Source organism: Setaria italica, chromosome I (assembly GCF_000263155.2).
Source record: "Setaria italica strain Yugu1 chromosome I, Setaria_italica_v2.0, whole genome shotgun sequence".
In the NCBI taxonomy this organism is placed as follows: Eukaryota; Viridiplantae; Streptophyta; class Magnoliopsida; order Poales; family Poaceae; genus Setaria; species Setaria italica.
This window is the reverse complement of record NC_028450.1, coordinates 37,877,005-37,894,526: the sequence shown is the minus strand read 5'-3', so window position 1 is coordinate 37,894,526 and position 17,522 is coordinate 37,877,005. Positions and strand designations below refer to the sequence as shown.

Genomic DNA, 17,522 nt, shown 5'->3' with positions numbered 1-17,522 from the left:
TCGGCCAACCAACCGCACTGTCCTGTCCATTGGATGCAGCCTTTGGCCTAGCTAGAACGTCCAAAACCCTACACTGTTTACTCTATCCTGCAGGGCTCACATGGCAACGTGTGACGAGAAAACTTTATACCATCTCATTCCTTTTCCCTTGCGCATGGAACAAAGTAGGGAATTAGGGATCCATCAAATATAGTACTCCATAGGTTCTCCATCACACAGATCCTGACAAGCTGAGATGTCCACTTTATGCTGCGTTCTTGCTCGATCGATCTCACAATAAAAACAGTCCCATCTGCTGTAAAGTAAAGTTGCTCGCTATTGTACACTGGAGCGCTAACAACTGCGGTGAGCCGAACGTGAGAGACCAGATTCCTCTATAATTGCTACAGATCTGAGACGCGGCCTATTTAGTCAATCAGACAATCGAGGCTGTGATCAGTCTGCACATTCTCCTCCCCCTTGTAGTGGTCTCCCATGCCACAACCACCACCACAACCATTTCCTTCCTCCTCAGACGAGCAGCGCCTGAAGTGCAACGCCACTCGACGCAGCTAGCAGCCATGGAAGGTACACTTCAATTCACCCCTGTTCTCGCTAGGAGTAATTCCTTCTCTGCTCAATGGGCTAGTCTTTAATCCCGCTCCCGCCACTCGTGCACCGGTTCCCGATAATGCATGCAGGTGGCCACGCGCTGCGCGCCGCCGGCGACGTCTTCTTCCGCGCCTCCGATGATCAGCTCTCCATCTCCCCGGTGATCGCCGCCGCCGTCGTCGAGTGGTGCGTCCAGGCGTGGGGGAAGGTCAGGGCGGAGCTCCTCGTGCCGCTGCTTAGGGCCACGGTGGTGATGTGCATGGTCATGTCGGTGATCGTGCTGGCGGAGAAGGTGTTCCTGGGGACGGTCAGCTCCGTGATGAAGCTGCGGCGGCGGCGGCCGTGGCGGATGTACAGGTGCGACCCCATCGCGCGCCCCGACGAGGAGGATGCTGGCTCCGAGGCATATCCCATGGTGCTCGTCCAGATCCCCATGTACAACGAGAAGGAGGTACGGCGCTGGCGCCTCTGTGTCTCCGGACTCTGCTACTTCGCACTTCGCAGGCAGGATCAAGTGTTCTTGGTGAACTCTGACAGTTGTTCAGAGCGAGCTAATTGCTGAACTGCTGGTCCTCATCACCTCATGCGTATTAAGTCCAGCATCTGACCCTTGTTAGAAGTCTTTTGCATTGGATTACTACTCTGCTGCACTAGTTATAATTCTAGATTACCGGCAGAAGTGGATTAGAATGCAGAACAGGGGGTGTTTGTCCTGAAATTACAGAGCAGTGCCACATATCTGACAGGATTTTTTTGGAACACGCAGGTGTACCAGCTATCAATAGGGGCAGCATGTAGGCTCACATGGCCGGTGGATCGATTAATAGTGCAGGTCCTGGACGACTCCACGGACGCCGTCATCAAGGTGAGATCGGCCTTCGTTTTCACCTGCTGCTCAGCTTGAATGCCCTGCCATTTGGCTGGGGAACATGCAGCACGAGACCCGGGTGCCGGCAGGAATGCATGGTCCTGGAGCCCACACAGAAATCTTGCCATTCTTTCCACCTTCTGTTGAAACGTAAACCTGCCATTTCTAACCCATGGCAACATGTTCGGCCGTTTGCTCACTGCATTTGATTCGCACGACGATGGAGAGCAGTTGAGGAACAGATCCTAACTAGCTTTCATCTTTGTGATCTGGATCGGCGGCAGGAGCTTGTGAAGAGCGAGTGCGAGCGGTGGGCGGCGGAGGGGATCAACATCAAGTACGAGACGCGCAAGGACAGGGCCGGGTACAAGGCCGGGAACCTCAAGGAGGGGATGCGCCACGCCTACGTCCGGGGCTGCGAGTTCGTCGCCATGTTCGACGCCGACTTCCAGCCGGCGCCGGACTTCCTCGTCAAGACCGTCCCGTTTCTCGTCCACAACCCCAGCGTCGCGCTTGTGCAGACGCGCTGGAAGTTCGGTGAGTCCCGCTCGTGCTGGTAGCCGACAAAGGCCTCCACTGTTATACTTTTTTATTTTTTTTATTTGTTTTATTTTATGCTATTGAGGACTTGATATTTATAGCGCTGATTGTATGGGTCTGCTTGTGCTTCAAGCAGGCCCACTAGTATTTAGAACGGCTCATTAACACAGAGGCCCCCGGCAACCCCCCAAGTTTGGGTACGATCTGTAGCCCATTACCAGGTTGGGCTGTTTATGAGCTTAGTTACATAAGGCCCATTAGTTTTCTCAGACTAAGGCCCAACTATTAACCTTCATACAAGTATACAACTTGCTCCGATGTGTCTGTAAAGTATAAACAGAGCAGCCCACCAAATACTAATATTGCTCCTCTTGGGCCCATGCTTGCCTCTGTCCTCGTTCTGCCTCTGGACTGAAGACTGAACCAGCGCAATAGCGTATGGTTCAGAGCTTCGGATCATCGGATGAGCGTGATCCAGACCTGGAGAGAACAGCCGAACAGGATCAATATCTCCGCTTCTGAACTCTGAAGATTCATATGTGTTCATTAGTCAGTTCAGTTTCAGCTAAAGTCATGCTTTGCGATCTAATTGTAATTCCAAATGCTGACAATTTTTTTGTTTAAGCTGCCCTGTAGTAAATGCCAACGACTGCTTGCTGACAAGAATGCAAGAGATGTCCATGGACTACCATTTCAAGGTGGAGCAGGAAGCTGGCTCTTCACTCTGCAACTTCTTTGGCTACAACGGTACCCGCTGCTGCCCTCTCTTCTCCGCTGTGCCGCCTCAATTCTTCATGGCATGCTGTCATTTTCAGTTGTGCTCAATAAACGAAATGAGAACTCAATTTATTCATGCACTCAGGAACCGCTGGAGTGTGGAGAACACAAGCGATTGTCGAGTCCGGTGGTTGGGAGGAACGAACTACTGCTGAGGACATGGACTTGGCACTTCGAGCAGGCCTCTTGGGTTGGGAATTCGTTTACGATGGCAGCATAAAGGTTCAAAGCTTTAAGCCTTTAACAAACCGATCCGTGATACTATTATGTCAGACACATAGATTTGCCGAAGTGATCCAAGGGTTGGCGTTGGAATTTGCTTTCAGGTTAAGAGTGAGCTGCCCAGCACTCTGAAGGCATACCGGTCCCAGCAGCATCGCTGGTCATGCGGCCCTGCGCTGCTGTTCAAGAAAATGTTTTGGGAAATTCTTTCTGCCAAGGTTAGTCACACGGCAGCATACAGTAACATAAAATTTTTGTCATATGAATATTCTGGTGCCCCATTTTTGTTCAGTGTTCTTTCTTATCAACATGTTTATAATATCAGTTTTTCTTTCCTCGTTTAGAAAGTGTCGGTTTGGAAGAAGTTGTACATGATCTATGACTTCTTCATTGCCCGGAGGATCGTCGGCACATTCTTCACCTTATTCTTTTTCAGCATTCTGATTCCGCTGATCATTCTATTCCCTGAAGCGCAGATCCCTGTGTGGGAGTTGATCTATATCCCCACAGCTATCATTCTCCTTAATTCAGTTGGGACTCCGAGGTTAGATCAGTTTTCTTCACTGAGTTTCATAGCTAGTACTACCTCCAGTCAAATTTGCTTGACGTTTCAGCCATGAAAACACAAGTTGAAAACAACCTTTTTATCTTTCCCTGTATGAAACATCAAGCGTACTTGAATGGAGGCAGTACATGATGCTATATTGCTATGTGTGAATATTGCACAAGCTGAATTCCTATTGTGTTGCAGATCTATCCATCTGATTTTACTGTGGGTCCTATTTGAGAATGCAATGGCATTGCATCGATTTAAAGCCATTTTGATAGGATTTTTCGAAGCTGACAGGGCCAATGAATGGATTGTCACACAGAAGCTGGGGAATTTGCAGAAGCTAAAGTCCATTGCCAGTGTTACAGGGAACGGTCGTTTCAAAGACAGGTAATTCTTAGAGAAGAATATATTCATTAGGTACGCTTCGTTGTATCATAGCCTTGGACCTTGGGGCTAATTTGCTATCCTGCTTCTTGTCAGGTTCCATTGTCTTGAGATATTTATCGGACTGTTCCTTCTGGTGTCTGCTTGCTTTGACTACATATACAGAGATGACTATTTATACCTCTTCGTTCTTCCTCAATCCATCATGTATTTTGCAATCGGTTTTCAGTTCATTGGTCTCAGTCTCTCCGAAGACTGACCAATTCAGGACGGAATCGAAGAAATTGGTTGCATGTTATGGCTCTGTTCAAAATTGAGGTCTTGGGGGTTGATCTCCAAGGACAGCTTGGCAGCTCCTGTGTTGTGCAATGAAGTAGAGATCTCACATACTATAGTAGTACTTCAAGATAGGATAAGCACATGAGGGGTCGAGATAAGTTATAGTAGTGATTAAGAGACTAATGTACCATCTATTAATCCCATTGGTGCAGCAAAATGCATCTAAAAACCTCTCGATGTATCTGAAACACAACCGATGTATTTAGAGAAGAGTTGTGTTCACATGATCACATCTTGGTGGCACTTCGAAATGCAGTGAAGATTTTAAACATTCCAGATTTTGTTTGGGTCCTGATTATTGGACATGATGCAACATTTCACAAGTATAACCCATTTGGTAAATCGATAGATTTCAAAAAATTGAATTTCGACTAGTATTTTTTCTGAAAATAGAACATCTAAAATGCTACGAAACTACATTTATATCTGAATCTACTAATATTAAACTTACACTGTCAATTTGCCTATTTTCACCAAAAACTTAGGAGTACCTCTTGGTTTGGTTGAAAAAAAGGAAATAATTCCAATATCTGCGGCCACACGCAGACAGCGACATGTATTTTGCGCCCTGAATTCATACTCTATGAGGTCGCTACATGAATTGCTGTAAACGCATTGAATTGATTCTGAGTCTGATCTCTGAACAGGTGAACATACATGATTTGAATTGGATTGTCTGGGCTGCCGACCACAAGACTTTGCCTGGGAAAGGCCCGCCAGGCCCAAGCTACTCCTCACCTACCAAGCTGCGGCTGCACAAATATGGCCCAAGCCCAAAAAGTGCTCATTCGGCGATGTTTGAGTTGGGGGCCTTTGGTCCGTCGCCTGGCATGATGAAAACGCCGGGCAGTAGAGTGTGCAGCTTCGGTCGTCGGCGAGCCCGAGGAACCACACGGCACGGCACGCTGTTCGGCGGAGAAAAGAAAGTCGCGCGTCCAGTGATGCATGGCGTTGAACGAAACGAACCAAGCGGGCAAGGTAGCGACAACACGCCTCCGTCAGGTCGGATGGTGCGGGACGGGGCGTGGCCTCGCCGGTCGCCGCGCCGCGCCGCTCGAGGCCGCGGCAGACGGACGACACAGACGACACGAGTCTCCGGAGTCCTCCACTTCCCACTGGGCTCCGTGCCACGGCGTCTACTCCCCTGAAATACGCGAGGGCAACGTACGCTTCCGTCCGGAGTTCCCTTCGGCTCTGTCCCATTTCCTCATCTCCTACCCTGGAATACATGTGCTACTGCAAAAACACTTTGCGTTAAGTTCCCTTCGTTGTTAAATCGAAATCTTTTTTTGCCAATAGTACCCTCTTGCCCAAGCATCTGGAAGTACCCCCTGGCCCCTGCTTGCTGCACCTGCACTAGCTGCCGAGTAGTTTTAAAAATCCAAAGCCACCATGAATTTTTTTAAAAACATGTTGCTCCCATGTCCAGGGACCCCAGTCGATCGCATGACTGCATGCTTTATCAGGGTACTGTTTGTACTAGTTTAATACACGAGCGATATGTTCTTTTATAGGGTGAAAAGATAATGAGACACCGTTTCAAAAATGCCGTTGCAGTTCATTCTCAAGTCAAAGTCTCAAAGATGTGTCTCTTTTATGTTTATTACATTCTGTTCGAATTTGGAACCTGAACTTCTGCTACTTGAAAGCGTTGCCGCTCGAACCAGAACACACAAAGCTTTTACCCGCCAAGAACCATCTAGAAAAACGCATAAAGGTAAAGCAAAGCAAGTAAAAAGTGAAGAAGAAAAAAAGAGGGAACCCTCCCAGCCGTCCATTCCATGACCACAGGACGCTACGAGCCTGCAACTGCAAAGAAGATATCACAAAGATTCAAAGCAAAGTACGAAGTTTCATGTGCGCCCCCGCCATGCGTATCTCTGCCGCTCTGCGGCCATTGCTGCACTGTGGCCACTGACACTCGCACGTTGCTTGCACCCACCGTCTCCACGTCCGTGAGGTGTGTAGCCTTTTGCGCCATGTCTGCCCTAGCAGGGGAAGCGCATGCGCATCGATGGCCATGGCCGACCCCTTGCTCCCCTTCGCTCGCATGCCGGAGGACACGGCGATAGCTTTTTCCCATGCGAGGGGATGCTGTCGGTTATCCGAGTGAAATTGCCTGCGCTTCTGCCGCACATGGCACAAGGTGATGGCAATCGCAAACCCTCTTCGCGGCGCAGGGCATGGTAGTTGTTTGTTGATGCTCTGCGATGCTACGTCCAATCAGGCTGAGCTCCTGCTGCTGTTTTTCATTTGTTAACTCTCTTGCCGAGTTCTTGCAGAGAATCAATCAAAGAGCAAACGAATTCGTGCTCGCCGAGCAGAAACAGCGGTCAAATTTGGACCAAAAATACTACTGGAAATCCAGTGTAGCAGTGCATGGCTCCCAATCATCTCCATGATATTCTCGTCGTAGCAAGGAGCTAGCACACTCCCCGTACTCCCCGTTTACCGTAACGTCCAATTTTAACACTAGGCAAAAATAAGATTCCCCGTCACATCAAACTTGCGGTACATGCATGGAGTACTAAATGTAGACGAAATCAAAAACTAATTGCACAGTTTTGTTGTACTTTGCGAGACGAATCTTTTGAGCCTAATTAGTCAATATTTGGACAATAATTCACAAATACAAACGAAATGCTACAGTGTGCTACAGTGCTACAACAGTAATTTTGAACACCCAAATTCAGGGCAACTAAATAAGGCCTTATTTTAACTTCGCTTCCACCCTACTTCGAACAAAACTAGGTACTGTTTTGTTTTGTAAGTGGAGGTTAAAATAACTTACGTTTGACTTCATCGACTTTAGCTTTACCGGTGAGCCGTTTTGGGAGGCTCAGGAACGAAACTCGGATGCTTGTCGGACACCATCAGAAGAATCCAATGGTTAGAAGATGGCCTGCATGACCGGATGGTCTCCGTTCAAAATTAGCGGTCAGAGATGGGAATGACTGTTCTAGAAATCCAAAACCCAACAGAACCTGATTGCTGACCATGGCTTTATTTTAGGACTACGACCCCCCACTTTTGGCGCCTCACTTCTCGAGCAGCGCAGCTATACGCATGGTGGTGGTGGGTCAGCAGCACCAGGCACGAGTTCGGTCCTCGCCTGTAATGCACGGAGCACGGTAACTTCAGGGGAGCGTTTGGTGTACGGGTAGCAAGAATCTCTATGCTCGTACACAGGGAATCTCTATGCTAGGAGCCCAGGGTACAGCAAAATCAAACTGTGTTGGCCATGCACAGCACGTACTTTATCACGGATTCGGTACAAAATCTACGCTTGGAAAATAGAATTAGGACAAAATAGAAATTTAACTTTCTGAAAGCAAATTCTGTTGTGAGGCCAATAAACTGCTGGGATGTAGGACTGTCACGTAGGACACAGGACAACTCACCGCACAAAAAGGAGAGAAATATGTCGCACAAATTTAAGATCCCTGTATTAGAGTTATGTAATCCCTAGCGTCCCACTTTCCTCAGCTCATCTTTACTCCTTGCTAAAAAAGATGCTCTGCTCAGTCAGCATAGGATGCCCTGCTCTAATTATAAATTTGACAAAATTCTTTAATTATAAATTTGACAACTATTTTAAATTGAGAAATTTTAGAGTACTTAAAAAAATAAGACCCGTCCAGGATGAAATCGAACGGTGGAAATAAACGAAATACCTAAAGAAAAATACTAATTTGGTGAGAAGCAAGTACCAAAAATAATGAAAAATTACTAATAATTACCTTTTAATTATGTCTAAAACTATTTAATTTTTTTAAGATGAATAAGAAAGGAAAGTTTAAATTTGATCAAGTTCTATGGAGGGTATTAATACCATAAGTAAGTTACAAAAATCTATTTCACTGTAGGTTATACCAATGGAGTATCATATGTATATATTATTTTTTTCCAATAGATTTGGCCAAACAAATAGTTTAACTTAAAAAAGACTCAAATCTCGTGGGATTTCCTCAAACGGACGAGCCCCCTGACATTGTTGCTGGTCGCTGACGTGCGGGCCCGGACCCTCACTTCATTGACGCTTTGCTCGTATTGACGCAGCCTGATTGATTAAGCACCAACCGGCCCAGTTCTTATCGAATGACAGGGAAACGAGGTCCAACACAGTGCGACCTTCGCAATTTTTGAACGGTTGGTGCAAGAGACCGAGCTAGAATTCTCACAGGATTACAATGTAGGACTACCAACCACCAGGACCAAGCCGTGACAAAATACTGGAAATGGCACTAGTGATGCAGACTTAACAGAGTTCATAACTTGCAATCGAGCACAAGCACAAATTAAGCCGTTCGGAAGGATTAACTTGATAAGGTTCATTACAACCAGCACACTTTCACCCCCACAATACAAAACATCTCATCTCATCTAAAGAGGTTGGCCATCACCATGAGGCCCAAAACGCTGATTGGCGGGTGATACAAGGCGGCCGCCATTAATCTCCAAGCCAGCCTTTACCACCACTTCCAATTCCCTAGCCAAAACAACCAAGGAACCACTCACTCTAGGCTCACACCAGCACGAAAAAAACCCATGCTTACTAGGCCTAAACTACCGGTAATTCCCAAGAACCAATGCTAGATGCACCACTCATAAAACCATGGCGCTTCTCAGCAAGCTCCAATTGGGGAGGACGGACAACTACTAAGACCATCGACTAGTACTACTAGTGCAACTGCATTGTTGACGCTGCTGCGGAAACGGAGAGGTGTTCAGTTGAACTGGGCCCCGCTGAAGGTCTGGCCGAAGGACCAGCCGCGGGGTGCGGCGTTGTTGGAGACCACGGAGCGGCCGTCGCTGGTGGTGACGCGGAAGGAGAGGGCCTGGCCATCGAGGAGCGTGTTGCTCTGCCAGTTCTGTCCCCAGTTGCGGGACATGGCTTGCCACCCGGCGGAGCGGTCGCCCTTCACGGCCACGGAGTGCACGTCGCCGGCGCCGCCCACGTTGGTGACCAGGACCAGGTTGAAGTAGGAGTGGCCGTTGATGGTGAACCGGATGCCGCCCTTCTTGTTGCACGCGACCCTGCAGCACGTAGCAAACAAAAAGGAGACACATGGTCAGATCTGAACGGTAAGTTCTCGTTTTGCTCCGAGAAGGAACATGAAACGCTTGCAAAAAGAAAAGGAAAGTAGTTTCACTACAGACCTGCGGTAGGAGACGGGGACAATGCCGGCCCTGTAGAGCGCGATGCGCTGGAACACGGGCTGCGACATGTCGAAGTGCGCGCGCGGCGGGTTGCACCACCCGCCGTCGTCGGAGGGCAGCGCGTTGTTGGGCGGGCAAAAGTTAGTGGCCGTGACGACGACGGAGCCCGGCAGGCACGAGTGTCCGCCGCCCCCCGCCGCGTCGCACCGCACCTCGAAGCAGGCGCCGCAGCTGAGGCCGTTGTTGAAGAGCGCCGTGCTCAGCGCCGCCGTGTTGGTGCCGTACCCCTGGCTGTACAGGTTCCCGTACCCGCACGCCCCTCCTGCAAAGACGAATCGGGATAGAGAATTTCAGTACCATAGACGAGCAAAGCAAGGGGTGCAATCTAGGACTGGGAAATGCGGAAAATCTTGGATTAGCAAAGCGGACGTACCCATGGTGCCGGACGCGTCGCCGCCGCCGTAGAAGGTGGCGTGGGCCGAGGACCACGCCCCACCCGCGAGCGGCGCGTGCCCGTGCGGCTGCGGGTGCGGCTGGGCGTGACGGTGGCCTAGCCCCATCCCGTGCCCGTGCTGCGGCACATGCCGGTGCCCGAGCCCCAGCCCACGCGAGAGCGCCAGCGGAAGCAGCGAGGCCAGGAGGACCGCGAGGACGGCTTGGGGAGGCGCCATTGCGCTGGGGGCTCGGGGTCCGGAGACGGATGGGGCGGCGGCGGCGGCGGCGGCGGCGAGCACGAGGGGAACGGACGGGGCGGCTGGAGTGGAGTGGAGTGGAGTGAAGCGAGGTGGGGCTTGTGGTGGGATAAATAGATGGGAGGCGGCGGCACAGGGTTTCAAACACCGGCGCGCGGTGCGCGTGGTGGCGGGGGCGCGCAGGGCGTGGGCGAGACGGGGACGGTGGTTGCGGGTGTGGGGCGCGCGGCGGGCCTGCGGGTGTTGGTGGGGCACGCCATGCCCTGCAAAAGTCGCTGGGGCTGCCGCGTAGGGACACGGGTTTTCTGGCGGACGCCCTCGGGAGGCGTGGCCGGGGGCGAACGGACGGACGAGAGCCCGGCGGAAAAGTGGGCGCCCAGCAGTAAAGCGGGCGGAGGAGGCGAGGCCGTTGCGGACTCGCGGTGACGGTGGAGGGCGGCGGCTTTGCGAGTTGAACGTGGGGCGCGCCGCGCGGCTGGTGACGCGACGCCTGGCGGTGGCCCACCCGTCCGGCCCTGGGTCACCGCCGGCGTGATACGCGGTTTAGCGTCGATAACGGTGAATCAGAGTAACTTGAGCGGGTCCTCTGCTTAGCTCAAACATATTTTTGAGTCTTCCAAATTCTCCCATCCACACCCTTCGTTCCCGAGGTATACAGGGGCTATTGCTGATTTGCTGGAGTTGAAAACATTTTTATGACTCTAAAAATAGAAAAAACCTCTTTGATTTGAGACTATTGCTGGCTCTCAGACACAGAGTCGTGTACGCTGGTGTGCGGCTCCTACACTCAGCGCTGGTGGTCAGTGGTTGCGTAGACCCCAATACCCCATGTACCGTACGATAACTAGGCAGCAAAAGTTCGTGCTCAGTGGGAACACAGGCATGTGACCTAGTTCTAACCTCTAACGAACTTTGTCAGATGCAGCCTCCAGGAGCGCAGGTATGATAATCTGAGTATTTGACCAGTTGGCGGCTCTAACCAATGCGTTTAGTCCTCCAAAGTCCAAATTCTACTCCCGCCAGGGCAGGTGATGGCAGATTTGAACGTAAACAAGGGCTCGCAGTGGGACAGGGTAGTTGCCGTCAGCCCGTAATAGTCGTATTTAATGCACCCTAGGGTACTGCATTCAATGTTAAACCGGGCTGGCAGTGCGAGCCCACATTATTCATGGCCTGATGGGCCACCATATCCAATGGGCCACGCACATATCTGGTTGGAGGACTTTTGCAGTTTAGAATACAACTTTGGCCAATGGCATTTCAATTAAAATTAGTGTGTGCTTTTCCTACTTCACCTACTTGTTATACTACTACTCCAGGTACAATCAACAGAGATATTTAGGCGTTCGTTGAACCGCTCTAGGGGTGTTTGATTCACGGATTAAGAAGGTATTTGGATACTTGAGCTAAAGTTTAGTCCGTGCCACATCGAAATTTTCGGAGGCTAATTAGAAGGACTAAATATGAGTTAATTATAAACTAATTGTACAGATGGAGGCTAATTTGCGGAAATCTATTAAGCCTATTTACTCCATCACTAGCAAATGGTTACTGCAGCAGTACATTTTCAAATCATGGACTAATTAGGCTTAATAGATTTGTCTCGCGAATTAGTCTCCATCTGTACAATGGGTTTTGTAATTAACCTATGTTTAATACTCCTAATTAGTATCTAAACATTCGATGTAACAGGGACTAAAAATAAGCAAAGGGAACCAAACACCCTCTAATTTGTAGTTCAAGTCACATCGGATGTTTGGATACCAATTAGAAGGACCAAACGTGAACTAATTATAAAAACTAATTGCATAAGCTGTGATTAATTCGTGAGACAAATCTATTAAGTCTAATTAATTAGCACATATTTACTGTAGCATCAAATGATTAAATTATAAACTAATTAGATTTAATAGATTCGTATCACGAATTAGCTTTCGTTTATACAATATCTAAACCTTAGATACGTCCTTCGATACGTCCTGACACTTAAATTAGGAATCACGAAAGCAACTAGCTACACCAAACTCTGAGACGCGGTTGAAGCGTGTGAACAGTGAGGAATGCTCGTCTGCACTCTGTACACGCTGAGGATCCCGAAGAACACGCCATGTGCGTGGTCAGGCCTGATGGTTAAGGACCAAGAAAGGCTGCGCTGAGCCAAGAGAGTCAAGGGACCGTGGTCTGCTGCCCTTGGCGCGTAGGGGCAGGTGCAACAAGGACCTGTTTAGATTTGATGGCTAAATTTTAAGGGGGTGTTTAGATCCCGAGCTAAACTTTAGCTCCTGTCATATCGAATGTTTGATACTAATTAGGAGTATTAAACATAAACTAATTACGAAACGAATTTCACAACACCTAGGCTAAATCGCGAGACGAATCTATTAAGCCTAATTAGTTCATGATTTGATAATATGGTGCTACAGTAAACATTCGCTAATGATGGATTAATTAGGCTTAATAGATTCGTCTCGCGATTTAGCCTAGGGGTTCTACAATTAGTTTTGTAATTAGCTCATGTTTAGTCCTCCTAATTAGCATCCGAATATCCGATGTGACACGGACTAAACTTTAGTTCTAGGATCCAAACACCCCCTAAGTCATGCACTTCTAACCTAAAATTTAGTTCCTGAGATCTAAACAGAGAGGCAAAAAGTGACAAATAGTTAAACTTTGGGCAAAAAAATTAGATCCCTAAGAGGCCCTAAAAGGGGCAAAAAGGGACTGAAAGTGGTCCACTTTCCTCCCCTTGCCCCCGCACCGCACTCTCTCTCTCGCACGCTCCGCTCGACCCCGCCTCCTTCGCCCGCCGCCGCAGCTGCCTCCGCCTCGCCACCTCCGCCTCGCCTCGCCTCGCCAGCCCCGCCACCTCTGCCTCGCCGGTCCCGTCGTCTCCACTCGACCCCGCGGCGCCGGCCAAAATTCATCGGCGCCGGTGAGGTCATCAGCATCTTCTGCGAGGCACTTCCCAAGGAGATGCTCCCAGCCCATCCACTGCTGCTCGAGGTGTGGCCCATCCACTGCAGAAGATGAGCGCAACTGCGCATGGGAGGTGCAGAGGTGGCTTCCGCCGCTCATCACCTGCCACAGCTTATGCAAGCTAAGGTGCCTTATAGGTGTTCGATGAAATGCTCAATGGATCTTGCAGCAACATGTTCACAGTTGTGCCTGTGGTGTATGAAAGCAACATAACAGTTCCACCATGCAGCCCCGCTGCATGCCACCACGGCGTCGTGCCTATCCTGCCGCGCTGCCACCCCAACCGTGCCTATCATGCGTGAGCTACTTGGCTACCTGAGGAAGAAGATGGGAATAAGAGGATGACATGTAGGATGATGAGTTGGGGGCAAGAATGACAATTCACCTTCAAACTCCTCTTTTTCTGGAGCTGGGACACCCTCCCAGTCAAACACATCCATCAGATAACTCCAACTCCACCCAGAGCTGGCTCCACCTGAAGTTCTGCAGTGGAGTAGCTCCACCCAGAGTTGGAGCCATGCCAAATAGGGTCTAAGTATTGGCAGGTGTGAAGAGATTAGTTAATGTGTGTACTAGGCTCTACACTTATCTTTTGCAACTTGCTCGCGCGTACACATCAGTTGGTGCGGCCTTTAATTTCCTCTGTCACGATGCGCTACAACTCGACAGCTAGCATTTCCATTTCCCATTTGCAAGTAGTGTCAAAGCACTCATGTGCCCGCCATTTTGCTTCCTTTTAAAATAGAGTAAATTCCTTTAATGTACTACAATTTATAGCGCTTCCTTCGATGCCATTGAAATTTTTAACTTTCCCTCACTCCATTGTTTCAAATTTTCGTTCCCCTTATTGCCATTTCCGTCCATTGCTGTTAAGTTTTCCTCACTGACTACATAGGCCCACACTCGAAACAGCCACTTCCGTTCTACTGCACAATACCAACCTTGCCCCTTGTCCAATGAAAATATGGAGCAGTCTGGGAGTTGGTGGTGGTTGCTCCTCTTGGGCTGGCTTTGGTCACCGTTGCCAGAGCAGACCGACGAGGTGGTCACCACCATCATCCTCACAGCCGCTGCTGCATGCGAAAAGAAGGTGAAGTTCATGACCTCCTCACCGGCGCTCGCGAGGCCTGCTTGGTCGCGGCCTCTGGCGGCACGGCTCGGGAGGCCGTGACGGCCACGCTGTGGTGGGAGGAGGCGGGCGACGCGTTGGCGGGGAGCCCCAGGTACTCGGACAGCAGGCCGACACAGTACTCCGCGGGCAGTGGCGTCGTGTCACTGTCGCTGTCGGCGACGACGGGGCAATGTAGCCACGTCACGGTGGTGGCGGTAGCAGTGGGGATGGGGAGGCTGGCATCGTGCGTCCCGAGTGGCATGGCCATCGGCGGCGGCGGCGTGGCACTTGAGCTCGTGGGTCTTGAAGGTGCCGGCAGTGCTACAAGTGAATGGTTGGAGCGACAGCGGCGCCCCCTCAGCACCGACCTGTTGTCCCAGAGCCACTCGGCCAGCTCATCGCCCGACCAGGTGAAAGGATCTTGATGTCACCTAGAGGGGGGTGAATAGGCGAATTGACAAACTTTAATCCAAATTCAAACACCTTGAGCCTTGCGGACAGACCGGTCAGACCAGTTTCCCAGACCGGTCAGACTGGTCTGAGGCAGTGAGGCACACCAAATTGATGCTTGATCCCCTATTCGACTTTTAGCACCAACAATCTTGAAGAGTGTCACTTGTAGATGATATTTGGCAGAATAACTTGTCCCTGCACACAGTAATGAGACACCCAAGTATATCGGAGCGGAAGCACAAGTAAATGCTAGAATACAACAAGTAATGCAAACCGTAAAGAGGACACGAGGATTTGTTTATTCGAAGTTCAGATTCAACCAATGAATCCTACATCTCCGTTGAGGAGCCTATTGCGATACAAGTCTTTTTCAACTCCCTCCCAACAAGCCGGGTCTCTTTCAACCACTTTTCTCATCTCCACTAGTTGATCTTTTTCCTTGCGGAGGCAAGATCGCAACCCTCACAAACTTACCGCTGCTCACCACACGTTGGGAGCTAGCCGGCGACACCTAGCCATCTAGGAGGCAAACCTCCAAGAGTAACAAATGCTTCAAGGCTTTCTCAACACAAACCACAAGTGCTCAACCTATGGATTGCTCTTCTCAGCTCCCAATTGCTCTCAATTCACTTCTCTCTTCCACGCAACTCACAAGATTTCACTTAATTCACACAACCTCACAAAGAGGGGTTGGGGAGAGCTTTTCTTGGCTTTGGCCTGACTTAGAATGGTCTAGGATCACTGTTTTTACCTCAGGAGCAGCAACCTCCAAGAGTGGAGGTCGTGGGGTATAAATACCCTAAAGAGCAAAAACTAGCCGTTGGAACACTGGGAAGACCGGTCAGACCGGTCTAACTCGAAAACTAGCCGTTGGTACTTAGACCGGTCAGACCGATCTACTAGACTGGACTTGTCTGGCTGAGCCAGCCACAATGCTCCTAACACTCACTCTTGTTGACCTAAATGTTAAGCCAACCCTTGTTATGTGTTTTGTAATCTTTTAAATCACTCAAGGGTATCTCTCAGGGTGAAACTCACATGGGTCAACTATGAGCACTTTTGGTGTTGTCAATAAGCTAATGTTGCATCCCATTTAATAGTACAACATACCTATACTCAAGATGAAATATAAAAACTATATCATCCTCTTGAGTTTGTAAGTCTTCATTCTTGCCATACTTTGATTATTGGATACTTGAGGGCTTCCAACATAATCTTCAACTTGAGCACATCCAACTTGAGCTAGTGACTTAAGGCTTCCTTTCGTCCATAATAAAGTATACTTGAAGTCTTTAGTCACTCCATTTTACCAACTATGATAGACTAGATGCATTGCATTGCTTCCCTCGTTAAGGCCTAGAAATGATACCTCAAAACCCCTCGGATACTAGCTATTTCACCCTAGCAATATGCCCATGGCACAAGCTGTCGCTTATCCAAAGCTTGCTTAGTCCCTCGTCTCTAGTACCTCGTTTGATTTCTTCACCCATTCTTGCCACATTGAGTTTAGATTTGCTTTGACACCAATAGTTAAATCCCATTTGAAGTCTTCTTCAAATACTTGATCTAGGTTGATAAAAAAACTTCCATGAATTGCAATCTTCTACTTAATAAGACCAATATGTAAATCATAGGCTCATGTCTTTTAGCATGTCCTTATGAAATCTTGAAATTTCCTTCTATGAATATTTCGAACTTTTCTTGATAACCCCTTTTCTTTTGGTAACACAAGCTAACAATTTGCTTGGTAAGTTATAGATCAAACTATAAAAACTCATCCCCAAGCATCATTCAACTCTTGCTTGTTGTTGTTCTTTAATTTGTCTTTAAAGGATCACATACTTGCTTGCTACCTTCATTATGTGCCGTATGATACTCATTCACTTGATAAGTTAATGTTGCAATATGAGTATAAGGATAAACTCCTGCTCACAAACTTAGACAAACAAGTTAGTCCTTTAATCGTTTTGTCATCCAATTCACCAAAATCCACTTAGGGGCCTAGATGCACTTTTACCCGGTCCTGTTGGTGAGAGAATCGTACAGCCACACATGCATCATCAGCACCAGCTGGCTCGAATCGAAGAACTCGCGTAGTCGCGTTGCAGGAACTGACATTCGAGCACCGTGCGGCGACAGGTGGAGCAGGATGGAGTGCATGCTGCTGCTGGTACTGTGCCTTGGCGCGGTCGAGCAGACAAAGAGGATAGGGAGTCGGATGTCGGAGCAGTAGCTAACTCAAACTGTTGCTTGTGTGTGTGATATGGAGGAAGGGATGAAGAAGAGAGAGGTGGTGTGTGATATGGAGGAAGGGAGGAAGAAGGGAGGTGGGCGAGCAGTTAAGGAAGAGCGACGCGCCACCTACCGCAGCAGCAACTATTATAAGGGTAAAATTGTCATTTCACTCGTCACTTAACCCTATTCTAACGGACGGCTAGTGGAAATGGCATAGGAGGGAAGTAAAATTTTATCGAGTGGCAATGAAGTGAACCTAAGAATTTCAGTGGTATTGAGAGAAGCGATATAAATTCTGGTGGCGTTGCCAATCCTGACTCAACTTGATCGGAAAAAAATAACATTATTTAAAACTTGCTGTAGTTTTTTTTCTGTTTCATTTAAATATTTGGTTGTTGCTGATCTTTTTTCGGTACTGTGTTTCAGTACTCTGTCGCTGGCTTAACCTTTTCTCGTCTACACAGTGGTTGTCTACACAGTTTACTCAGGGGGTGTTTGGACACGAGGTGCTAAACTTTAACAGTGTCACATCGGATGTTCGGATGCTAATTAGGAGAACTAAACATGAGCTAATTATAAAACTAATTGCAGACCCCTGTGCTAATTCGCGTGACGAATCTA

The 17,522-nt window shown here is 48.8% G+C and overlaps 2 protein-coding genes across 2 annotated transcripts; one reads left to right on the top strand and one right to left on the bottom strand.

Annotated features, from left to right (window-relative positions):
- Window positions 1–286: 286 nt before the first annotated feature.
- On the top strand, window positions 287–4,552 carry LOC101785967 (probable mannan synthase 6). Its single transcript, XM_004953815.4, has 10 exons — window positions 287–567; window positions 681–1,042; window positions 1,358–1,456; window positions 1,744–1,996; window positions 2,636–2,746; window positions 2,862–2,998; window positions 3,103–3,216; window positions 3,343–3,542; window positions 3,750–3,938; window positions 4,032–4,552. The coding sequence occupies exons 1-10, from the start codon at window positions 561–563 to the stop codon at window positions 4,192–4,194; spliced, it is 1,635 nt and encodes a 544-aa protein (XP_004953872.2). The 5' UTR covers window positions 287–560; the 3' UTR covers window positions 4,195–4,552.
- A 3,993-nt stretch (window positions 4,553–8,545) lies between these two features.
- On the bottom strand, window positions 8,546–10,234 carry LOC101786377 (expansin-A5). Its single transcript, XM_004953816.4, has 3 exons — window positions 9,868–10,234; window positions 9,435–9,756; window positions 8,546–9,311 (listed from the first exon to the last, which is right to left on the bottom strand). Exons 1-3 carry the CDS (start codon window positions 10,103–10,105, stop codon window positions 9,002–9,004), a joined length of 870 nt encoding a protein of 289 aa, XP_004953873.1. The 5' UTR covers window positions 10,106–10,234; the 3' UTR covers window positions 8,546–9,001.
- Window positions 10,235–17,522: the final 7,288 nt, after the last annotated feature.

What these genes read in the sequence shown, in the direction of transcription:
- LOC101785967 (XM_004953815.4), top strand. An exon ending in GCAGACGCGCTGGAAGTTCG is followed by an intron (nt 1,997 to 2,635) that starts GTGAGTCCCGCT and finishes GCTGCCCTGTAG; the next exon opens with TAAATGCCAACGACTGCTTG. An exon ending in CAACTTCTTTGGCTACAACG is followed by an intron (nt 2,747 to 2,861) that starts GTACCCGCTGCT and finishes TCATGCACTCAG; the next exon opens with GAACCGCTGGAGTGTGGAGA.
- LOC101786377 (XM_004953816.4), bottom strand. Translation starts at nt 10,105, where the DNA reads ATGGCGCCTCCCCAAGCCGTCCTCGCGGTCCTCCTGGCCTCGCTGCTT. An exon ending in CGACGCGTCCGGCACCATGG is followed by an intron (nt 9,757 to 9,867) that starts GTACGTCCGCTT and finishes TCGTCTTTGCAG; the next exon opens with GAGGGGCGTGCGGGTACGGG. An exon ending in GTCCCCGTCTCCTACCGCAG is followed by an intron (nt 9,312 to 9,434) that starts GTCTGTAGTGAA and finishes TACGTGCTGCAG; the next exon opens with GGTCGCGTGCAACAAGAAGG.